Consider the following 25,303-nt stretch of genomic DNA (forward strand, 5'->3'; position numbering starts at 1 on the left):
GCAATCCCTTTTTTAATCAACCACCACTAGATGGAGACAGAGTACTGTTATTGCTCAGACCAATAACAGAGCGCCAATAAACTTGTCATGGAATATAAATTATAGACAAATATGAATGGAAAATACGATTAGCTAAGTCTATATTTATTTTGGTCCTATCTATGCATCACTATCCTGTTTTAATAGCACCATGCAATTAGTCAACTTTCTACCATCTTATCCAACTTTCACTGAAACCATCCTTCCCTCTGTCATCCTCTGTCAACACATACACAGGATGGCAGCACATTGCCAATGTCAAAGAAATCCACACCCTCCCTTATTTTCCTAAGTTAAACACGGGAGCTATTTCCTCAAATGATGCAGTTGGCTTCAGTGATGGGGAGGTGATGGTGCTGCACGGATTCGGTTTTTATAGTAATTACAGAGCAATACTGATTCCTGTTAGTGACAATCATAATGTTGCGGGTTGTGGTAGAATCTGCGAAAGGTCTGCCTAAAAGTAAACTTGGAAGTACTCCGGATCCAATAGCAAATATTGTTTTTAAAGGTAAGGAAGTGCACTTACTTTTTATGTCCCAAAGGTTCTCTTTCTGTATCTTGATCCACAACTCTATTGGGCTACTTTATTGTCTCCATCCCAGTAGCAGAAAAGGCAGTACAGTCATAACAACGTGTTCATTAATTGAGAAAGAACACAGGTTGTCAGATGCAGAATGATGATGGTGTAACCTATTGATTGGTTGAATCAGGATGTATTCCTTTGAAGTAGGCAATCACTTTTCATTGGACCTAAACTGATGAATGTATCTATTCAATATTACCCGAGTTATCATACTGACTGCATTGACATCTACTCTACCCTGTAAATAATTAGAAGTTGTTTGGAATTTAATGAATTCTTAGCAAGTGTAAAAGGTGACTGAAATAAGTGGAAAAAAATAAAACAAATGTAACTTTCAGATGAAAAGAAGAAAACCAAAACAATTGACAGTGAAGTCAACCCAGTTTGGAATGAAGTAAGTACTTTGTTTTCTGTTCAGACTATTTGTCCTTGGGAAAGTTGCATTGCCAAAAGAAGACTTGAAACCCTGATAGTGTGTGTGTGAAATTGTAGGCTTCTGTATAATATTGTCATTCTCTAATAGGCTTAATAATTTCATTTGTGTCATGTGTACCTCAACCCCTTGGCGGTGGCAGTGCCCCTGATTTATGATTAAGACATGTCATGTTTGATTACAGGTCCTTGAGTTCGATTTGAAGGGTTCTGTGCTTGATTCCTCATCTTACATTGATGTGATTGTGAAAGACTACGAAACTATTGGAAAAGATAAGTAAGTGGCCCAAACATACACTTCATCCTAACACACCAGCACTAATAGTGGGATTTAGGAAAGCGAGGAACCCTGTTTGCCTCACCATTTAAACAGAGCAGAGATGTCCTCTAAATGAAGTTGCAAAGAACTGTCTAGTCTCCAACGTGATTCCAAGAGGAGGCAGGATTTACAAAATCTCTGACTTAATCTGTTCAATATTACTGAAGGTAGTCATTAGATTAAACCAACCTCCTGCAAATTAACCCCAAGGGGAAAGAGTCAACTGCAGTTTTGAAATGGTTTCAGAGTTAAATATTGACAAGCAAAATGGCAAAATGGATTCCAGGGATGATGTTAATGGGAAAGTAAGTTAGCATTACCACTCTTTCAGGAGACCACATTGTTGGCTTAACATGTAACTCCCACACCCTACTTACCATGCTCAGACTTGCATGCAGTGAGTGCGAGAGGTGATCCGCCTTAGGCAACAATGAATACCTGTTTGTTCTGTTGGGATGAGCGGAATGGCACTTGTTGACAGGGAACTATTGTATTCAGTTAGGACGAAGCAGTCGTGAGAGCTCAGGCCACTATGGATAGAGACCAAAGTTTAAATGTTGTGGTAGTGTATTTTCCATTCACAGAGGGAAAGTCATGGTAACAATCTGGAAACGTAACCACAGAAAAAACGTTTCCGAGGTTTTGCCAGTTAAAATCGTCAAAGCCTTGTATGTTATGAAGACAACACACGTGTTAGAGAATGTCCAGGTTTTAGTGAGATGAATTCAGTAAAATGATCATGGCTGTGAATCCACATGTCTGTGGTCCTCTGTAGCTCAGTTGGTAGAGCATGGCGCTTTCTTTGCCAGGGTAGTGAGTTCAATTCCCTGGACACTGTGTGTGCACGTGTGTGCACGTGTAAGTCACTTTGGATAAAAGCTTTTGCTACTGTAAGTATAATTCTGTGCATGTAATGCATATTAGCTACATTCTGCAGCTCAGCACAGTTGGAATCAGGAGTATGATTTTCCAGTTTTGTCAGGTATATGCATGCATCAGTGCAGGCCATAGGTTGCGAGTAACGCTTTCCATCGAGTTAGCCCAGTCTGACACTGATGATGTGGGGAGTGTAGGGACTCTCATCTCACTTAGTTTTCCAAGGTCTGTTATGGTACTTTGTAACCCTAGCAACTTGGGAGAGAAAAGTTTAACCTTGTGGTTCTGGATTTATTAGATTTGGGAAGGAATTCCTCTAATGATCCCTATAAACAGTCACACAAATAATATATCTTTGTCATAGATGCTGACTTTATAGTTGGTCAATGTCATTATGTGTTGACATACCTGATTACTCATGCTATGTTACAGGGCAACATAAATTACATGGCTACGACAAGGAAACTTCCACTGTGGTTGACATAGGAAGCCTGCTGGCGAAAATGATGGGCAGTGGGTGGAATGACTCCACACTTTGGTAATAGCAGATCGAGTTCTGGCGGCACACCTGTTTGCATTTCATGACCTGAGAACCTCAGGCCGACAGACATACATCAGCCAGGGAGAAATGAAAAGAACGTTATGAGAGGCTGGCATTGTAATCCAGACAATAATAACATATCCCAGAGAGTTTCGCCACAGTGGTCTGTTAGTAACTGCGTTACCCTAGCAACAGACAAGAACCAACATATTCTGCTCACTGATTCCGCCCTATTGTCCACAAATCTTTTTTTGACTGAAGGTATTGCAGGGGGTTGTTTTGTTAATATAACAGAAATGTTACTATTGTCACAAGGAAAGGATGGAACATCCTCTGATTTATTATCCTGCATTCCAGGTTGATAGTGTCACTCTCCAGAGAATGTTCATGTTTCAGCCTCCCAGATGTAGAAGAGATCTGTCTGAACACTGCCTGGGAGATGTAATATTCCCCATGAGTAGAGATAAATGATAAAATAAACAAAGAGAGAAATGACATTATTAACAATACCCACCTGTATCTGTATGGACATTATTCCTGACTGGAGGGTAAAGGTTCAAATCCTTGGAAAAGTTGTAACATTACATTTCACATATTAGTAATTTAGCAGACACTCCTATCCAAAGCGACTTACAGGAGCAATTAGGGTTAAGTGCCTTGCTCAAGGGCACATTGAGAAAATGTTCACTTAGTCAGCTCGGGAATTCAAACCAGCAAACTTTCAGTTTTTTGCCCAATGCTCTTAACCCCTAATTTACCTGCTGCCCAACATAATTTGTTCATACGCGATGTGGTAAGGCAAGTTATGTCAAGTTATTTACTAGTAAGCTTCGCTCTCCAGATTGGGCTGGTGGGAGGAGCTATAGGAGGACGGGTCATTGTAATGGCTGGAGTGGAATTAATGGAACGGAGTCAAACATGTGGTTTGCATATGTTTGATACCGTTCCACCAATTCCATTCCAGTCTTTACAATGAGCCCATCATCCTATAGCTCCTCTCACCAGCCTCCTCTGATGAAATCTCTATTTGATTGCTCGTGTGTGATGCCAGGTTCCTGTTCTTTGTGGGTGTGTTTGACTGGGTGGGTTTGTTAACTTTGGGAGGAGGCCACCCCTGGGCCTTTTCTCATGGTGACATCACTGAGCACACAGAAGGCTTTTCCTTCCTCATCTGCTCACTGCACTCATGACTAGATGTAATCTCTATTCTCAAATAAAGAAGTTGTATTTTATTTATTTAACCTTTATTTATCCAGGTGAGTCAATTAAGAACAAATTCTTATTTACAATGACGGCTAGAGTCAGTAGCCTAATGTATCACAATCTCCATACTTCCATATTTGATAGCGTCAAAGATCGTTATGGTCAGCAGTCTCATACAGGGCCTATAGAAAGTCTACATCCCTTTGAACTTCTTTCACATTTTGTTGCGTTAGAAAGTGGGATTGAAAAAGATTTAATTGTATTTTTTTTGTCTTTGATCTACACAAAATACTCCATAATGTCAAAGTGAAAAGAAAATTCTACACATTTTAACAAATTCATAAAAATGCAATAACTAAAATATAGATGTTGCATAAGTATTCAGCCCGGTTGTTTAGGAAAGGGTACATTTTTCAGAAGTAAAATTTGGCTCAACAAATCACATTATAAGTTACATGGACTCACTCCGTCTGAAATAATACGGCTTGACATGATTTTTGAATGAGTACCCCTTCCTCTGTCCCCCATACAACATCTTTAAGGTCCCTCAGTCAAGCATTGAATTTTAAGCACAGATTCAAGTACAAAGACCAGGGAGCTTTTTGAAAGCCTCATAAAGAAGGGCAGTGATTGGTGGATTGGTAACAATAACAAATCAGACATTGAATATATCTTGAAGCATATCAAGTTAATAGTTATGCTGTAGATGATGTATTAAACCACCCAGACACATCACAGATGCAGCCATCCTTCTGATCTGAGCTGCAGGACAGGAAGGAAACTGCTTGGTGATTTTAAAACAGCTACAGAGTTCAATGGCTGTGATAGTCGAAAACGGAGGATGGATCAACAACATTGTAGTGACTCCACAATAATGAACTGTAAGACAGAGTGAAAAGAATGAAAATATTCAAAAACATGCATATGTATGCAACAAGGCACTAAAGTAAAAGTGCAACAAAAACACAGCAAAGGAATATACTTCATGGCCTAATTGCTTTACCGCAGACTGGGAGAGGAATACACTTTTCAGCAGGACAATAACAAGGCCAAACCTACGCTGGAGTTGCTTACCAAGAAGACAGTGAATGTTCCTGAGTGGCCAAATTACAGTTGACTTAAATCTGCTTGAAAATCTTGGGCAAGACTTAAATTGCTGTCTAACCATGATCCCCAACTCCATGACAGAGCTTAAAGAATTTTGAAAATGGGCAAATATATTGCACAATAGAGGTGTGCAAAGCACTTATGAGACTTACCCAAGAAGACTCACTCACTCGCTGCCAAAGGTGTTTCTAACATGTATTTACTCAAGGTGGTGAATACTATCTAAGCAAGTTATATTAGTGTTTTATTTTTCATTACTCTTAAAAAAGAAAAGTAAACTTTGACATTAGAGTATTTTGTCTAGATCATTGACAAAAAATGACAAATCCATTTCAATCTCACTTTGTAGCACAATAAAATGTGAAGAAATCCAAGGGGGTTGTAGACGTTCTATAGACACTGTAGTCGTTTCATTTGGCTAGTGGCCAAATAGCCACTCTTAAGGACTAGTGATAAGGATATTGTTGCAGTATTTTCATTTCTTACATGCACCTGATGTTTAATAAAAGATACATTATCAAACGGAATTTCCCTGTGTTCATACCGCACCGTTGTATAGTAACGTTAGGTGTAACGATGTGCGCTGAGAGTCGGGAAGCAAGTTCAGTGAGTGAGTGTTTTAATAAATAAACGGAACATGAACCAAAACACGGAACATGAACCAAAAAAAACAAAAAAACACGAACAACGCAAAGACAAAAAAAAAACAAAACAGAAACAATGACGCCTGGGGAAGGGACCCAGGGGAGTGACACTTATAGGGCAGGTAATGAAGTAGGTGATGGAGTCCAGGGGAGTGTCATATTGCGCGTAACCATGGTGACAGGTGTGCACCATAACGAGCAGCTTGGTGACCTAGAGGCCGGAGAGGGAGCACACGTGACAGTTGGAATGTATTTGTTTTTACAGCTAGCCATATCTGAAGTTTAGCCTTGTTTTGCAGGTTTCTCGGCTCTGCAAAAATCTCACTGAAAGACCTTGCAACTGGTCAAGTCAAATCCTTTCCATTTAAAGATCTGGCTCTTGTCAATGAAAAGGGACAGGCTACTGGGGTAAGTTGTTCAGTATGTACTAATGGAGATTGCAGCTACTCACCAGCTACCAGCGATATGGGCAAAACAATCATGCAATCATCTGAAATTGAAACAGCTGTAATATCATTATCCCATTTTAATTAATTACATTGTATTAGCTTAATAACTACAAAAACCCCATGAGCACCAAAAATCAATTTTGAATGTTGATATCAGCACATTTTAATGAGATGATTGATTCCACCAATTATTCACCTTCCAGGCCACGGTGAGCCTTGTTATTCACTATGATCCTCCAGCCAATGCCGCTCCAAACCCAAATGACCCACAGGCAGGAGATGCTGCAGGGGAGTCTGGTAGGTCATATGTTCTCATAGACTTAGATAGACGACTCATTGTACCTGTCCCATTATGGTGCCTGTGAGAGCACTGGCTCTGCCATTTAGGCCATCTCCATTTTGAAGTAGTCAATTTCCTTCTTATACTACTTCTATGAGTTGGTAAACATACTGATTGTAAAAAAGAGCTGTCTGGTATGCTTGTGTTAATCCTCAAAATAAGAAAGGACCATCAGGGAAAAATTGGCTTTTTCCTTTGTTTTCCTATCAACCATGTGCCATTGACTGGGGCAGGATTATGAAAGGCCTATGTGTTTATTTGGATACTTGTATTAGCTGTTACTAAAGGTACCAATTCATCTTTGTGCTGTTGATTGTACTTTATCTGGTGACTGCGGTTGAGGTTGTGCTGTGTGTGTCTGCAATGGAAGGTAGAGGTGAAGAGGGGGAGGAGGACATCACTGATGCAGGACAGAGTCCCTCTGCCCCTGGTCAGCCTGGGAACCCTAACCAAAGACTGGTCAAGAAAAACAGGAAATTGAACCGTCCCCTGGCCAATAAACCCCAGGACTTTCAGGTGAATTCTGGCATAGGGGTTCTAGCATCTATCTAATCAGAAGTATGTCATGAATTATGATTTGACATTGTTTTGACTCCCTTTTCTCATTATCTCTTGCCGTCAGATCCGTGTCAGGATATTAGAGGGACGACAGCTCCCCGGGAATAACATCAAACCTGTTGTGAAGGTGAATGTTTGTGGACAGACTCACAGAACAAGGATCAAGCGGGGAAACAATCCCTTCTTTGATGAGGTAAAAGAAGGCATATTGATTTAACTTAATTTGACTAAGTCCATGTGTGCTTAGCAAATAGGGAATTCTTTCTTGAGATATGACTGCAGTTGATTTGTCCTGAAGGTTAATGTGGATTTGCTTTTCTCATTAAACCACCCAGATTCCTTTTTCTCTTTACAGATGTTCTTTTACAACGTCAACATGTTACCGTCGGACCTATTTGATCAACATGTCAGCATTCGGGTAAGTTGAACTCAGTGTTCGTAATATGGAACTAGCTGATCTGAACAGTCAGGTACTATGTATTGCATTTCATTCTCACTCTTAACAAAGAGTACTCTCCTTCTGTAGGTGTACGACTCCTTCTCTCTGAGAGCTGACAGTCTCATGGGGGAGTTCAAGGTACTCCTTTCACCTCTTACAAAAAACATTCAAGGATTAATAAGAAAAAAGTCTAACTTTACATTCCATTACTCTTGACTTATGCATTTTATCAGTCTGAGGTATTTCCCATCTTGCTTTGCTTCCCACAGGTTGATGTTGGCTTCATCTATGATGAACCAGGTATGTTTATGGTGCCTTGCACAGTATTTGCATACACTGCGTCTGTTATCCATTTCCTCAATGGGGTAAATGTTGTGCATGTGGCTGTCTGTCTCGGCCTGTCTCATAGCTCACTCTGTAATGAGGAAGTGGCTTCTCCTGAATGACCCTGATGAATCCAGTTCGGGCGCCAGGGGATACCTTAAAGTCAGCATGTTCATCGTTGGGGCGGGAGACGAATCACTGGTACAGTAATAGTTGGGGTTACCTCTCACGGTTTCTGTTGGCATGATTTGTAACTGAACACTAATTTGGAGCATCTTAATGATCCTAATGACCCCATTAGGGTAAAATAAAAATAAATAAAAATAAACTTGATTGATTGATTGATTCCTATATTATGACTTATGAGCTAAATGATTCTCCTTGTCAGGTCACGCTACCGGTCAAAAGTTTTAGAACACCTACTCATTCAAGGGTTTTTCTTTATTTGTACTATTTTCTACATTGTAGAATAATAGTGAAGACATCCAAAAATAACATATGGAATCATGTAGTAACCAAAAAAGTGTTAAACAAATCAAAATATATTTTATATTTGAGATTCTTCAAATAGCCACCCTTTGCCTTGATGACAGCTTTGCACACTGTTGGCATTCTCTCAACCAGCTTTATGAGGTAGTCACCTTTCCAACAGTCTTGAAGGAGTTCCCACATATGCTGAGCACTTGTTGGCTCCTTTACCTTCACTCTGCGATCCGACTCATCCCAAACCATCTCAATTGGGTTGATGTTGGGTGATTGTGGAGGCCAGGTCATCTGATGCAGCACTCCATCACTCTCCTTCTTGGTAAAATAGTTCTTACACAGCCTGGAGGTGTGTTGGGTCATTGTCCTGTTGAAATACAAATGATAGTCCCACTAAGCCCAAACCAGATGGGATGGTGTATCGCTGCAGAATGCTGTGGTAGCCATGCTGGTTGTGTGCCTTGAATTCTAAATAATCACAGACAGTGTCACCAGCAAAGTACTCCCACACCAAAACACCTTCTCCTCCATGCTTTACTGTGGGAAATACACATGCAGAGATCATCCGTTCACCCACACCGCGTCTCACAAGACACAGCTGTTGGAACCAAAAATCTCAAATTTCGACTCCAGACCAAAGGACAAATTTCCACCTGTCTGATGTCCATTGCACGTGTTTCTTGACCCAAGCAAGTCTTTTCTTCTTATTGGTATCCTTTAGTAGTGGTTTCTTTGCAGCAATTCGGCCATGAAGGCCTGATTCACACAGTCTCTTTTGAACAGTTGATGTTGAGATGTGTTTGTTACTTGAACTCTGAGAAGGATTTATTTGGGCTGCAATTTCTGAGGCCGGTAACTCTAATGAACTTATCCTCTGCAGCAGAGGTAACTCTGGGTCTTCCATTCATGTGGTGGTCCTCATCAGAGCCAGCTTCATCATATCGCTTGATGTTTTTTGCGACTGCATTTGAAGACCCCTTCGAAGTTCTTGAAATTTTCCGTATTGACTGACCTTTATGTCTTAAAGTAATGATGGACTGTCGTTTCTCTTTGCTTATTTGAGCTGTTCTTGCCATAATATGGACTTGGTCAATTACCAAGTAGGGCTATCTCTTGTATGCCCTCCTACCTTATCACAACACAACTGATTGGCTCAAACGCATTAACACCAAAATAAATTACATATATTTACTTTTAAGTAGGCACACCTGTTAATTGAAATGTATTCCAGGTGACTGCCTCCTGAAGCTAGTTGAGAGAATGCCAAGAGTTGTCAAAGCTGTCATCAAGGCAAAGGGTGGCTATTAAAATACATACACACTTTTTTGGTTTATACATGATTCCATATGTGTTATTTCATAGTTTTGATGTCTTCACTATTATTCTACAATATAGACAATAGTAAAATAAAGAAAAACCCTTGAATGAGTAGATGATCTAAAGCTTTTGACTGGTAGTGTACTTTGAAAATAACATCTGTGCCTATCACAGTGAAGTGTGACAACAGTGTGTGTGGTGTGTGTGTGTGTTTGTGGCTTCTGCAGGTAGAGAAGAGGGACATTAACGATGACCAGGATGACATAGAGAGTAACCTGCTGCTGCCAGCAGGGGTTACGCTGCGATGGATCACCCTGTCTCTCAAAGTGTTCCGGGCCGAGGACATTCCCCAGAGTATGCCACTAGTGTATATATAATGTTCTGTTGCTGCTGTTGTGGTTGGCTTGTTCTGCTTTAAGGCTCTTCAGCCTAACTCTCAAGTGCTTTTTCTCTACGCTGAAGATAGGTGTGCATCCGAACTAGCTATTCATTTAGAAGTGTCTCAATCTGTATCTCTCAAGTAAGATTGTTTCGAGATGCAAGTAAATTCAGCAAAGTTAAAGGAGTTGTTCATTATTTTACTATGTGATGTTAGATGGTTCCTCACCCTGAAAGTAGTCTATGGGCCAGGAGAAACTGCCATAGAGTACTTACAGGGTGAGGAACCGTCTAACTTCAAGTTGAAATACTGAACTGCTCCTTTAACCTGTGTGTTTTTCACCATAGTGGATGATGCCTTTGTCCAGTCACTGAAGGGGATGTTTGGAGTGGATGGGGACAAGAAGAATCTAGTGGATCCTTTTGTCGAGGCTCACTTCGCTGGCAAAAGGGTATTCACATTGCTCTCCACCTAAAATTCGAATCAAGGGGATGATTTGTTTATTATGGAAATAGTTGTGCAGTGAAGTTGATATGTGAATGTTTATTGTTGAAGCTGTGCACCCAAGTCATTGAGAAGAATGCCAACCCAGAATGGAACCAAATGCTGAATCTTCAGGTCAAGGTAAAAAAAACAACAAAAAAAACAATCTAATGCACTGGATTTCTGCTTTGGTAAATTGTGATTCAAAACGATGATCCTGTAAAATCTTTCTGCAGTTCCCCTCCATGTGTGAACGAATCAAACTGACCGTCTTTGATTGGTAAGTCAACAGCATTCCCTCTAGTGAACACTTATGATAGACATACTGTCTGTATCCATTTAAATCACTCCATTTGAGCTCTGGCAGTTTTCCTCTGCCTCACATCACTGCTTTATTACAGTATTCAGATGCACACTTCCTCAGTTTTTACACAAATAAGGGCCAGGAGTTTTTCCTGGTCACAAGGGTCAGAAATACCTCAGGAATGTACATAGTGTGTATTCAGCCCCCTTAGAGTGCCTTGGTGCTTGCTCCCTGCTGCCTGCCTGTATGCATCTCCAGAGTGTGGTCAGTCAGTTGTTATTTGGCCTGGGAGGAACCCGGCAGTGTTATAGTATGAGTCAGACAGGCAGTCCCTCCCTGTTCCAGGCTGGGATCCTGTTGGCAGGGAAACACCTCTGTAACCTCAATCTGTTGCTACAAGGAAAAGTGGGAATAGTAGGAAATGGGTGCAAGTCAAAGATTAGGAAAACAATGTGTCCCCTAAATGTGATGAAAGTGAAGTTCATTCACATTGGTGGGTGTGAATGTCATATTGATATTGCACCTCTTATGCAGGGATCGCCTGACGAGGAATGACTCGATTGGCACCATATACTTGAATCTGGCCAAAATAGCATCCTCTGGTGGCGAAGTTCAAGGTATGGTTCTCTTAATAATTACACTACACCACACTGTCAATCTCCCTTTCACAATATCTATAGCTCAAGTATATGATTTCTATGTCATTGTAGCTTCTAGTATAATAGTGTAAATACACAAAAAAAAAACACCATGTCCATTCACTTTGGTTGATAAATGAACAGATGAACTCTATTCATCTCTATACTCAGTTGTAACTTTCTAATATACAGTACATGCACTTTTCTTTTTCTCTTGGTATAGACAAACATGCGGGATATGGGTACTCTCCATCACTTGAAGGTTCAATTAATGAATAGATATGTGGTGAATTGTTAAAGTATTGTCCAGTGCAAAAATCTGTCATCTTTTGGCCCAGTATCTCTAACAAGTTGCAGTATTTTATACATCACATTAGTAAATTCCACTGATTCTAGCCCAGCATGACATTTCAAGGAATTTAGAATGGAGATAAAGACATTTTGAATGGTTCCAATTTGACCCCAGACAATGATTACTGCATTGGAGGTTACTTTGAGAATGTGTGAATGCCATGCATTGTGCCCGGTCCACAAATTTCTGTAGCCCTTTGAGTACAATAGCAGGATATTTGAGTGAAGGAAACACACATATCAGTTCAAAGTTGACCTTACTCGGTACTCAAAAGGTTACAGCAAAACTATTTTGCTTTGCCTTTAACCCTTGATATTCAGTCATACATTTTTGATTACATTTGCATGCTTTGTTTGTGCTGTCACAGAGTTGACTGCTATACTTTTTTTTGTCAAAGATGGAGAGCAAGCTCCTTTGCTTCTTTTGCGGCATGTGTTGCATTTCTGAGTTGCTCTGTGAGGCTGACATTCTTTGCGTAACCTAACACACAAAACTGCATATGACTCCTGTGAGTTTGGCTGGGCAGATACCCTAACTGTAGTTTTTGAAGATTTGCTAGCCCTATGTGCCATGTTCACCATTCTCCATCCAAGACATCAGCTTCTGACATGCAGAACTAACTCCACAGTAGCTCATCATTTAGAGACATTAGTAAAAAACATAATTTCCTCCACAGGGAAGACTGGGGAGTCTGAGGTGGGTTTCCTGCCAGCCTTTGGGCCTTGCTATATCAACCTGTATGGGAGTCCCAGAGAGTTCACGGGGCTTCCTGACCCCTACGAAGAGCTCAACTTTGGCAAAGTAGGTTCTGCAAGGGAATTTAAAACTTCTCTCCATCTCTAAGCTTGGAGATGTTGACATTGAAAATTACCTATGAGTTTCTTTTTGACAGGGTGAAGGGGTGGCCTATCGAGGAAGAATCCTGGTTGAGCTCTCAACTAAACTGGAAGGCAAAGCTGACAAGACTGTAGAAGAGATCCCTAGTGATGACATCTTGGTGGCCCAGGTACTGTAACCTATACCCCAATTACTCTTGATACATTTTTACTTTTTTTAACTTTAGCCTTACCTACAGGTATATCCTGTTTTGGTGTAGATTGCCAAGAAACAAAATACATGGTACAATTTAGATTTTTTTTCTATCTAAACTGAACATTTTATCTTCTGATCAGAAATACCAGCGCAGAAGGAAGTACTGTTTGTGTGCAGTGTTCCATAGTGCCAGCATGCTTCAGGAACCTGGCGAACCAATCCAGTTTGAGGTCAGCATTGGCAACTATGGCAACAAGCTGGACACTACCTGTAAACCACTGGCCTCCACTACCCAGTACAGCTGTGCTGTGTTTGATGGTAAGGGCCCAAGCCACCTTAGAAACCAAATTAATCTGGTTTTTGGTACCTCAACAAGAATCTTTGAAATTGGACTAATTTGTTTATTTTCAACAGGTAACCACTACTATTACCTGCCCTGGGCTAATGCCAAACCAGTGGTTGTCATTACATCATTCTGGGAGGACATCAGTCACCGTTTGGATGCAGTCAACATCATTCTGTACATAGCTGAACGTCTGGTACGAGATGCAGATTTATGCACCAATTTACCTTAGTTTGAATGCCTACAATGTATGTATGAATACAGTGTAAAATTGTAGTCTATTGCTCCTTCCAGCAATCTAACATCACTGCGATGAAGTTGGCCATCTTGGCTAAAGTCCCCGAAAATCGTCTGGCTGAGATCTGGCTGAGGCTGGTAAATCAGGTGATCGATGACCTCAGCAGGTAAATGCTTCCATGTTTGATGGATTTAATTAGTCAACATTGGGATAATCTGAGTTTCAAAGATCTAGCATAAACACAGAAATGATGACTCCTAACCCAGCATGTGTATCTAACCCAATCCCCATCATACCAATGTGTTTTTTTTTTTTTTTAATTTACTGTGTAAATTGTTCAACTTAATCATTGTGCATAGAGTTGTATGGTTTGTTAAATTTAGAAATAAATATTTTTAGTTCGGCATACATTTTAAAGTAAAATTTTTTGAGTAGTTCCGTTACTGTGGAATTGCCCTTATCTAACCAAATCCCGATCATACTAGTTTGAAAGTGCCAGAGCTGGAGGGCCACTCAAACCTGACCGCCCTGGACATCCAGATGAAGAAGCTACGTGACAGCACCCTGCAGACCATCATGGAGGGGGCCAAGAGCATGAGAGAGGAGGTGACCGAGATCAAGGATACCCTGGGGGACATTGAGGGCTGGCTGGACAAACTGAAGCAGCTCGCTGAGGAGGTAGGTCAGAGTTCAAGCTGTTTGTCTGGCCATTATACATAATTTTGGCAAGCTGCTATCAATAACCAGAGACTATAATTGCCAAATATTTTGGCGTTAGTCTCTTTTTACTTTTCATGTACAATGCCCTCTAAATTACCCTTGAAGGTAAATGTAAAGTTGCGTATTGTTGTATTAAAACTGGGGATGTACAGTAATTGACATGGTGTCTCTCCAGCCCCAGAACAGCATGCCTGACGTGATCATCTGGATGCTGAGGGGGGAGAAGAGAGTGGCGTACAGCCGCATCCCAGCCTACCAGCTACTCTACTCCACCTACAGCGAACAGGCATGTGGACAGTTCTGCGGCAGGACCAGGACTATCCTCATGCAGTACCCTATGGATAAAAACAAGGGTCTGAAGGTTCCAGTCCAGATCAGAGTCAACATGTGGCTGGGCCTGTCTGCAGACGAGAAAAAGTTCAACAATTTCTCAGAAGGGATGTTCAGTGTGTTTGCTGAATTGGTATGTTTCTATTAAAATGACTCACTTTTTCCTTTTGAGTGTTGAACTTGATAGTAATGGAGAAGATTGCTGTATAATGTATATGAATGGCCAATTAAATGACCTGTGTGTTTTCCCCTTTGGTAGTATGAGAATCAGGCCTACATGCTGGGGAAGTGGGGAACTACCGGTCTGGGTTTACGCTACAAATACTCTGATGTGACTGGCAAGCTGAAGCTGAAACAAGAGAACTTCATTCCCCCGCGAGGCTGGGAGTGGGAGGGAGACTGGTTCATAGACCCAGAGAAGGGGTAAGACTTGTTTGTTTACTTTTTTACTGAATTCCACCGTTGTAGAGAAACACGTAATCAGCGCTCTTTATCACAATCAAAGGAAATGGGCTGGATCTGCCTCACTCTCCCTGGAGAGACCAGTCATGTTCAGTAGGTAGGGCACACTGTAGTGAAACGTTTTGAAACGGTAAACAAAAATACTTTTCTTATTGGGCAAGTCTAGGTAGTCCCTCTCTGTTTCAGTCTGTTTTCTTCCCTTTGGTTCATAATGAACATGACCCGGCTATCAGTTCTCTGGTTATTAGCATTTTTCTCTTTCCATCAACCACCTGTTAGTGAGGAGTGTTGAGTGTGTAATAAAATCTCTTTCTGTGTGGCTGGACCAGTCTGTTGACAGAGGCAGATGCGGGACACACTGAGTTCATGGATGAAGTCTTCCAGAATGAGACTCGCTTCCCCGGGGGAGAGTGGAAGCCTGCTGCTGAGCCCTACACTGACGTGGTTAGGAAGAACACACACACCATTTAGTGTCTCTTCAAAAATCATGACCATGTGTATTCATACCGCTGGCTTTGATGCAATAAAATTATATAAAAACAGGATAATTATTTAGTACAATGAATTCTTAGATTCCCCTATTCAGTTTGGGCTTCCTGTAGCTGGTGTCCAGGTTTCTCAGGCGTTGTTGGTTGTGTTTGCAGAATGGGGAGAAGACCCACAAACCAGGGGAAATGGAGTGTCCTGCAGGCTGGAGCTGGGGGGATGAGTGGACCGTAGATGAAAACAGGGCTGTGGATGAGAAAGGTCTGCTTTTGGTCTCCCTAAATTGGGATTTCTAATGTGTCTTGTCCTCATTTACACCTCATGTAATCTACTACTGTAAGAATGACCTGTAGTATTTTCAAGCATTATGTATACATTTCTAATGGGTTTATTCTGAATGAAGGCTGGGAGTATGGAATCACCATCCCTCCAGATGACAAACCCAAGTCTTGGGTGCCAGCAGAGAAGATGTACCACGTCCACCGACGGAGGAGAATGATCAGGCCCAGGAAGAGAACATCAGCTGCTGGTACAACCACTGAGGTCAGTGCACCGTGCCAGTAGGAAACAGTTTGTCTTGAGAGATCATAATCAAATGTTGTGGATGTCAAATATTTCCCCCATTTTCAGAAGCGAGACCAAGGAGACCCAGAAGGCTGGGAGTTCTCCTCTCTGATTGGCTGGAAGTTCCACAGGAAGGAGCGTTCCGCCGACACGATCCGACGCAGACGCTGGAGGAGGAAGATGGGCCCTGCCGGCCGCCTGGGGGCATCCGCCATATTCAAACTGGAGGGGGCGCTGGTGAGCAACTGGACAACTCTGGTCCACAGGGGCTGCAGCTTCTGCTGGTTTTCTCTTCTCCCTGGCATGAAGACACTATGTGTTGTCCGTCCCTGTTGCCGAGTTAATTTGGAGGAATTCTTGATTGTCTTTGCAGGGGGTTGATGTAGATGAGAAAAAAAAAGATGAGGACGATGCCTCCAAGCTCTTTGGTGCCAATACTCCTACTGTGTCCTGTTCGTTTGACAGTGAGTGCTTTAGTTATACATAGTCGGCATGGATCTTTCTCTCTGTTTGTGATGCTGGCTTTAACCGTGGGTGTTTTCTTTCTGTAGGCTCACACCTCTACCACCTCCGCGTCTACGTTTACCAGGCCAGGAACCTTATTGCCATGGATAAAGACAGCTTCTCGGGTCTGCACGTTTCCTTGTCAAAAGCATGTTTTGATTTAGTGAAAGTTGACACGATGTGACATATTATGAAAATGTGGACGTATTATCTAACACACAAAACATTTTTCTATCTTGTCCTAGATCCATATGCCCATGTGTCCTTCCTGCACATGAGTAAAACCACAGAGACCATGAAAGCTACCCTGAACCCCACGTGGGACCAGACCCTGATCTTCCAGGATGTGGAGATCTACGGGGACCCGCAGAACATCGCCCACTATCCCCCTGACGTGGTGCTGGAGTTCTATGACAAGGACCAGGTGGTGGGTGTGATCAAAGTTCCTTCAGTCACCCAGGTTAAAGATGCACTATGCAAAAATCGCTCCTCCATTTCCTGGTTGCTATAATTCTAATAGGTCGCCTAATTTCTGATTGTGTGACAGAACAAGCAAGTTTATTGTAGAGAATCATAGTGCCCTCTAAACCACTGTGAAATATTAAAAATATAATACAAAACCGAAAGTAAAAGACACAAAAACGAAACTTAAGAACGGGAAGCATAGAAATAGCGCACATAGAATAGATCTCCCGCTTCTTAGACTTGCTTTCAACGAGAATGTGAATTTGGGTCAGGTCGTCCAGAAAGTTCCATACTGTAGCTTTAAGAGTTATCAATACAGTGCCCTATTAACCGTTATTGTCATCCTGGTGGTTAACATGTTGCACTCTGCCCCAGGGGAAAGATGAGCTATTGGGCCGGAGCGTGTGTGTCCCCCTGGTGAAACTGAACCCCGGCATGGACCAGACCCCCAAACTGCTGTGGGCCCCCATCACACAGAAGGACCAGCGGGCTGGAGACGTGCTGGTGGCTGCTGAGCTCATCCTGAAGGATAAGGTGCAGCAGAAGAGGATGTGGAGGAGTGGCAGTATTAGTTAGTGGGGTAGGCCTATAGGAAAAGGGGTGATGTGGATTGTGAAAACTCTCTCCCTCTGTGTCTCCAGGGTAACGAGACGGACCTCCCTCTGGTCCCTCCCAAGAGGGGGGAGAATCTGTACATGGTGCCTCAGGGGATACGGCCTGTGGTGCAGCTCATGGCTATTGAGGTAAACTGCAATACTTCAGTAATGTTATAACTTCCCACAGAAATGTACCTGCTATTTCCCACTTTGCACAGTATGTACTTTGTTACCCAGTGTGTGTTTGTTTCAGATTCTGGCCTGGGGGTTGCGCAACATGAAGACCTACCAGTTGGCCACTGTGGCCTCCCCTAGCCTTGTGGTAGAGTGTGGAGGGGAGATGGTCCAGTCTGCTGTCATCAAGAACATGAAGAAGAGCCCCAACTTTCCTGGATCTGTCCTCTTCCTTAAAGTGGTAAGAGAGGCTTGCTTGGGGTCTCACAGGCATGAGTGCTGTTCTTTTGTTAAATTTTTACACCGTGCCAATGTGTGGGTGCTTATATTTGTCCTGTTTCACGCGTATACAAGTGTGTATTATACACGTGTGAAAGGGAAATGTGTTTTTTGCAAATCCCAAATCCCCCTGAGACACCCTCAGAGAGGGGGGGTCATGGCCAGGGTAATCCATTATCAACGGCGACCCTGGAGCAATTAGGTTAACTGCCTTGCTCAAGGGCACATCGGCAGATATTTCACCTTGTCGGCTCAGGGATTCAAATTGGCGACCTTTCGGTTACTGGCCCAACGCTCTCTAACCACTAGGCTATTTGTGCTACATTTGTGTAGGCATTCTCTCATTCTCTCACTCAGCGGATCGATGTCAAGGTTGTCATATCTTCATCCTCAGCTTCTTCCCAAAGAGGAGATGTACACCCCTCCCATTGTGCTGAAGGTGATCGACCACAGGCCATTTGGCAGGAAGCCAGTGGTTGGACAGTGTACCATAGACTCTCTGGAGGAGTTTCGCTGTGACCCCTACGTCATCCAGAAGTCATCCATGTCATCCAAAAGTAACTATTCTCTTTCTCTGACGCGCTTACTTATTACACGTGCATAGTACCACCCTGTGGTGAAATTGAAACGATTTCCCAACAAATATGAGATAAAAATTGTCTATCTCTTTGTCAGTGGCTTTGATGGCTGCTTTTCCTCATGACACCAGAATTGACATGGAAGACAGGAGGCCTCTGCTTGAAGCTCAGGTATACTTTAGCATTCGAATAGGAAACCCCTCTCAAATTCACCATATTTTGTTACGCTCTCTTATGATAGCTTTTAAGATCTATTCCATCTAATAATAGAGTCCGAATTTCATAGCCGATACTCTGACTTGCAGTTTGTGTACAGCATGTCAGCAGCAGTCAACAAAATGGCCACCACTACTTCTCGTCTTGTATGTATGGTCCTCTGTAGTTCAACTCTACAGGATGGACAATGACACTGCAGGGTTGAGGGAGCCTCTCTGATACATGTTTATATAGAGAGATGAAATGACAGATACGGAAGGAATGAGTATGAGCAGAGTCAAAATGTGTGATTCATCCAAAGAAGTAAATCAAAATGAAATATAATTAAATTCAACTTTAAACCTGTTTTTAACGTTTGAGTTTAAACAAAAAACGGACATCTCTGTCTGACCTTATTCAGAACCAAGCAACAAAAAAACAAACATTGAAACTATTATTTTGACTTTGCTTTCTCACATCTTGCTTACTCATTTCAATAATCCAAATTTGCAACCGATATTACTGATCAGGGGAACATCTTAAATTGTGTATCATAATTTAAAGTTATGTTACTTAAAATAACAGAACTGCAAATTATACCATTACCATTTTAATCAATTATCAACTTTCTAGACAATCTTAGCTCATGCACTAACAGTTCATTCAATAATAATTCAATTGTGAAATTGGATCACAATCGGGTATCATTGCATCAAACTGTATAATCATTGTATCAAATAAGTATGCCATATTTTTCCTTCACTCCACAACAGATTTTATACCATCTACCAGATTGATCATGCATGTGAAACAGTTTTAAATGATTCCAATGATTCACATGATTCATGTGACACCGATTTACAAATTCACTAGCTGGCTTGATATTCAGAGAATCTCAATTGCATTTCATTGAATCCTTGCATCCTCTTTCCTCGCTTCGTTCACAAAAACCATTGGATGAGAAAGTCCAAGGTCCATCCCCTCTGACGTTCTCCCCAAATGGGTTTTGAGAAAGAGGCGAGGAGAGCGGACGCGTGTAATCAAGGAAATGCAATTATGGTTCTCCCATTGACTTGATACCTTGTTTACTTATCTTTCCTTTCATCCCCTTCTTCCTTAAAAGCATGCAGAGAAGGTGAGATATGTAAACTTTACATACATCTCTCTATCACATAAGAAGCACTCTGTGACATACGGTCTTGAATTTAATGCTATCTTCACTTTATTACATTAGGAGAAGGAGACAGTTGATTGGTGGAGTAAATTCTACGCTTCCATTGGAGATCATGAGAAGTGCCGTCCTTACCTTCAGAAAGGATATGACACTTTGAAGGTGAAGTCTTGATGTCTCACACAGAATACACCTGCATACATCTGAAGTAACTCCACTAATTAGTTGGCATTTTGTTTTTCTTTCCTGGACTCAAATTGAATTCTGATTTACAAGAATTTTGCTACACTCGCATTAACATCTGCTAACCATGTGTATGTGACCATTAAAATTTGATGTGAAATATAATTGTCTACATCTCTGTTTTCAGGTGTATGATAAGGAACTGGAGAATATTCCTGAGTTCAAACAACTCACCGATTTCTGCAACACCTTCAAACTGCAGAGAGGCAAGAATGAAGATGAGGAAGATGATCCATCCGTCGTTGGAGAATTCAAGGTGGAACAGCAGTTTCACTATTATTTCACACATTCCATATACATGCTCGTACATGCCTCCATACATATGCATAACCACATTGGCTCAACAAGATAGAACGCATCAGTCATAAATCAGGCTATTGATCCCTTTCTAGTGGTAGAGTTAAGGCATTGCTACCTGTCAGTGATGGCTGATGACGGAGGACTGTGTTTTCAGGGCTCTTTTAAGGTGTACCCTCTATCAGACGACCCGGGTGTGGCTCCTCCTCCTCGCCAGTTCCGTGAGCTGCCTGAAAGCGGGCCTCAGGAGTGCCTGGTCAGGATCTATGTGGTCAGAGGCATCGACCTGCAGCCCAAGGACAACAACGGTCAGGTTAGTCCAGCGCCGGGAGCTTGGAATTCTATCTGCGGAAAGATGATTCTGAGATAATTGACTTTAAAGTTCCGAACCCTCATTGGTTTGAATGGTGTGAGGAATTCTCATCTTGTACTCTTTTTGACTTAGCAACATGAATTGGGGTATTTAAAGTACCATATAGGTGGAGAACGTTGCAGAGAAAAAGGTTACGTCAATAACTCAGTTTTGCCAAAATTGCAACGTTTTATTGTCACATGCACAAGTAGAGTGAAATGCTTAACTTGCATGCTCTATATAATCTCACATTGTGTATTGCAAGGTTGCTGTTCTCTTACGTACTATTCTCTACTTTCATTACTCTTTGATGTTAAAACATGACATGTTTGTTTTCTAAATGTGCCTTTCCTTTACAGTGTGATCCCTATATAAAGATTTCCCTGGGAAAGAAGTCAATTGAGGACCGAGATAATTACTTACCAAATACCACCAACCCTGTTTTTGGAAGGTAAAATCTCACATTCATTTAAAGTGGCAATATGTTACTTTTTGGGCGACCTGACCAAATTCACATAGAAATGTGAGTTATAGATCTATCATTCTACTTGAAAGCAAGTCTAAGAAGCGGTAGATATGTTCTATGTGGGCTATTTTATGCCTCCCATTCTTAAATTTAGTTTTTGCGTCTTTTACTTTCGGTTTTGTACACCAGCTGAAACAACAATATTTTTGGTTATGGAAAATATATTTCCACAGTGGTTTGGATGGTACAATGATTTTCTACACTATACTATATTATTTTGTCACATAAACTGAAATTAGGTAAACTATTAGAGTTGTAGCAACCAGGAAATGCCGTAGCGATTTCTGCATAGTACAACTTGAAACGGTATTTTAATTATTCTACTCTACACTTATACCACACCTCCTTTTTGCAGAATGTTTGAGATGTCATGTTTTCTGCCTCAAGACAAAGACCTGAAGATCTCAGTGTATGACTATGATCTGCTGACCCGCGATGAGAAAGTGGGAGAGACAGTGATTGACCTGGAGAACCGCTTCCTGTCACGTTTTGGCTCCTACTGTGGCCTGCCTCAGACATACTGCATGTGAGGAGACTTGTTCCTGCTGTACATTTTATGTCATAGTTCACTTCAAAAAATCTAAGTTTGTCAAACATTTTCAGAACTCTAATTTGGTGTTGATATGAGTCATAGTGTCATGACATCTGTTGTGTAGGTCCAGATAGCGACTACATGCCTCAATCTGAAATGAAAGAGAAAGATGGGCACTGTAATTTAATTGAGCCCATAATCATTATGGGGGACTCTGATTGATTTGCTGTGTTGATCTTCATGAAACAGCTCTGGAATCAACCAATGGCGTGACCATCTGAAGCCCTCTCAGATCCTTCAGAACTTGGCCCGCCTCAAAGGCGTCCCTCCACCCAGGTTAGAAGATGATGGCAAAGCACTGTCATTCAATGGGACTCAGTACACGCTGGCTCAATTTGGTAATTCATAAGCAGGTTTTTTTATGGACTTTTTGTAACGTTCAACTTTCATTTTAGGGACATGAGGACCAGAGTATATTTTGTGTGACATGAGTAGGGCCTGTAGTGTTTTTTTCCTGACCAGCAAAAAAACATGGACCCTAAATATGAGGTAACTCACGTTAACCATCTATAATTTAGAGGCCAGCAAAGAGATCCACCAGCACTTGGGTCCTGCCGACGAACGGATCTCTCTGCACGTGCTCAGAACACATGGACTGGTGCCTGAGCACGTGGAGACAAGGACACTGTTCAGCAGCTTCCAGCCCCAACTTTCTCAGGTCACTATCCATGTTGTCTTCCTCTTTATCTTCAATATGTCTCCATATCTGAGACTAACTGTATTTTCCCCTCACTTATAGGGATGCCTTCAAATGTGGGTGGATGTTTTCCCCAAAAACATGGGCCTTCCCGGACCTCCCTTCGACATTGTGCCACGCAAGGCCAAGAAGTAAGGAGAATCACTTCACAATTTGGTATTTCAAAGTGATCTAGTCTATAATCTTCTATTCTATTCATGAATACCATGTCTCCATTTAAAGGTATTTCCTGCGAGCTGTTGTTTGGAACACCTCTGATGTCATTCTGGACGAAACTAGTATTACTGGGGAGCGCATGAGTGATATCTACGTCAAAGGGTATCCGTGTTGAAACGTTTTTTGAAGCGATATTAGGATCTAACTATTACCATGACAGCCATGCATATAACACACTTGTGTTTTTTTCAAACACATGAAAACCTAAATGAATTAACCAGTTAGTCTGTCGGTCCAGCTGGATGCCAGGTATGGAGGAGGACAAGCAGAAGACCGACGTCCACTACAGGTCTCTGGACGGGGACGGCAACTTCAACTGGAGGTTCGTCTTTGGCTTTGAATACCTGCCCGCTGAACAGCTGTGTCTGGTCTCCAAGAAGGTGTGTTTAGGCTTGAGAAACAATTACAAACGGAATAGTGTAGTAAGACAAAATGTAGGTACATTTCATTGCTGCCAATTTTGTCAGTCTTGCTTATTATTTTCAACAGGAGCACTTCTGGAGTTTAGACAAAACAGAGTTCAGGATACCCCCCAAGTTGATTGTTCAAATTTGGGATAATGACAAGTTCTCATTGGATGATTACCTGGGTGAGACATTTCTTTAGCACTATGAATTACCGTACAATACTTTTTTCAATCAAATATTACCATATGATCATTTTGCTCCAGCTGATCAAATCAGCTATTTAACACATGGTCCTGAGATGGTCTTCTGGTCATTGTACAGGCACGGTAGAGCTGGATCTCCGTAAACTTACCCCTCCGGCCAAGGTTTCAAAGACGTGCAATCTAAGTATGATGGAGGAGGTGATGGATTCACGACCACACAAATCCGACCTGGCCAATTCGCTGTTCGCTCAGAAGTCTGTCAGAGGCTGGTGGCCATGTGTCACTGAACAGGATGGGAAGAAAGTCCTTGGTGTGAGTACAGCTAAGAGGTCATCCATTTTAAACTGACAAAATCAAGAGAGTATAAATCAACCTGGTTTACCTGTAATCTTATATTCAACCATGTTTAGTATCTCTAAAGAAGGTTACTACTTTGCAAATTACAGACTATATGTGAAACATTGTGTGGAATAAATCTGAATTAACATCTGTTATGTTTAGGGGAAGGTTGAGATGACTCTGGAAATCGTGTCTGAGAAGGAAGTGGACGAAAAGCCTGCTGGGAAGGGCAGGGATGAACCCAACATGAACCCAAAGCTTGACTTCCCTAAGTAAGGATTTCCACTCTTCTGTGTATATTCACCCTTTTATAGGCCTAACGGAGATGTATAGTCCATATTAAACTGTTTCCTCCTCTCTTCCAACATCAACAGGCGTCCGGACACATCCTTCTTCTGGTTCACGAACCCCTGTAAGACCTTGAAGTTCATTGTGTGGCGCAGATTCAAGTGGCTTTTCATTGGACTGATCCTGCTGATTCTAGTGCTGCTCTTCGTCGGAATCCTGTTATACTCTTTACCGGTAAGAACAGGCGGGAGGGGATAATGTTCAATTAAACTGTGTTAAATAAAATTCACATTAATGAAATAACAAACTGACAGATTGCCTACATTTTGATGTGATTAATGCTTGCCTAATTACAATTTCTCTCATTCCAGAACTACATTTCAATGAAAATTGTGAAGCCATTCAAATGAAAACACAATATTCTGCTCATATGTCAAGAAGAACAGAGACCAAAGTCTTCCAATGTATTTTCAACCAAAAATATCATGACTATTTTTATGTATTCTAAACTGTATTTGTGTAATATTTCAAATGAATTGTTAAAAACCTGTTTGCTCACAGAATGCATAATTAGTAGATTGTTCAAACCAACATCAAACATAATTATATTATCTTTGCACAGGTTAATCAGAATTCCTTGAACCTTATGCTCTTAAAAGTATTTTTAATGGATGCTCTGTGCTTTGTAATGAACATTTATGTGGTCATATACACACTGATTCTTTAAATAAATGATTGTTTTAAGGCCCTAATAAATGATGATCAGTAGACCAATTGCATTGGGGGTCTTTGTGGTTATACAGTATATACTGAACAAAAATATAAATGCAACATGTAAAGTGTTGGTTTCATGAGCTGAAATAAAATATCCAAGAATTTTTTCATACGCACAAAAAGTTGATTTCTCTCATATTGTACACAAATTTGTTTACGTCCCTGTTAGTGAACATTTCTCTTGCCGAGATACGCCACACCTGTCAGGTGAATGAATTATCAAGACGCTGATTAAGCAGCATGATCATTACACAGGTGCACTTTGTGCTGGGGACAATAAAAAGCCACTCTAAAATGTGCAGTTTTGTCACACAACACATGCCACAGACATCAGAAGTTTTGATGGAGCATGCAATTGGTATGCTGACTGCAGGTATGTCCACCAGAGCAGTTACCAGAGAATTTAATGTTCATTTCTC

General features: G+C 41.4%; 1 protein-coding gene across 1 annotated transcript; it reads left to right on the top strand.

Annotated features, from left to right (window-relative positions):
- Window positions 1–371: 371 nt before the first annotated feature.
- LOC129832267 (myoferlin-like) lies at window positions 372–24,880 on the top strand. The gene is made up of 54 exons (XM_055896238.1): window positions 372–550; window positions 964–1,019; window positions 1,243–1,334; window positions 6,047–6,155; window positions 6,400–6,493; window positions 6,907–7,052; window positions 7,159–7,287; window positions 7,450–7,512; window positions 7,621–7,671; window positions 7,803–7,833; window positions 7,943–8,058; window positions 9,885–10,011; window positions 10,384–10,487; window positions 10,592–10,660; window positions 10,756–10,799; window positions 11,358–11,440; window positions 11,685–11,723; window positions 12,490–12,614; window positions 12,706–12,819; window positions 12,986–13,163; window positions 13,260–13,384; window positions 13,483–13,592; window positions 13,912–14,104; window positions 14,322–14,609; window positions 14,736–14,899; window positions 15,268–15,382; window positions 15,583–15,685; window positions 15,828–15,967; window positions 16,055–16,225; window positions 16,362–16,452; window positions 16,540–16,617; window positions 16,738–16,919; window positions 17,333–17,491; window positions 17,599–17,700; window positions 17,807–17,968; window positions 18,401–18,563; window positions 18,682–18,755; window positions 18,890–18,946; window positions 19,903–19,914; window positions 20,014–20,112; window positions 20,321–20,449; window positions 20,648–20,803; window positions 21,202–21,293; window positions 21,724–21,894; window positions 22,150–22,298; window positions 22,479–22,618; window positions 22,700–22,788; window positions 22,880–22,975; window positions 23,112–23,253; window positions 23,363–23,462; window positions 23,602–23,795; window positions 23,985–24,094; window positions 24,197–24,344; window positions 24,482–24,880. The coding sequence occupies exons 1-54, from the start codon at window positions 460–462 to the stop codon at window positions 24,518–24,520; spliced, it is 6,204 nt and encodes a 2,067-aa protein (XP_055752213.1). The 5' UTR covers window positions 372–459; the 3' UTR covers window positions 24,521–24,880.
- The last annotated feature ends 423 nt before the right edge of the window (window positions 24,881–25,303 follow it).

This window comes from Salvelinus fontinalis, chromosome 1 (genome assembly GCF_029448725.1).
Source record: "Salvelinus fontinalis isolate EN_2023a chromosome 1, ASM2944872v1, whole genome shotgun sequence".
NCBI lineage: Eukaryota > Metazoa > Chordata > Actinopteri > Salmoniformes > Salmonidae > Salvelinus > Salvelinus fontinalis.

What these genes read in the sequence shown, in the direction of transcription:
- LOC129832267 (XM_055896238.1), top strand. Translation starts at nt 460, where the DNA reads ATGTTGCGGGTTGTGGTAGAATCTGCGAAAGGTCTGCCTAAAAGTAAA. An exon ending in TGCTGAATCTTCAGGTCAAG is followed by an intron (nt 10,661 to 10,755) that starts GTAAAAAAAACA and finishes ATCTTTCTGCAG; the next exon opens with TTCCCCTCCATGTGTGAACG. An exon ending in AAGGATATGACACTTTGAAG is followed by an intron (nt 20,113 to 20,320) that starts GTGAAGTCTTGA and finishes CTCTGTTTTCAG; the next exon opens with GTGTATGATAAGGAACTGGA.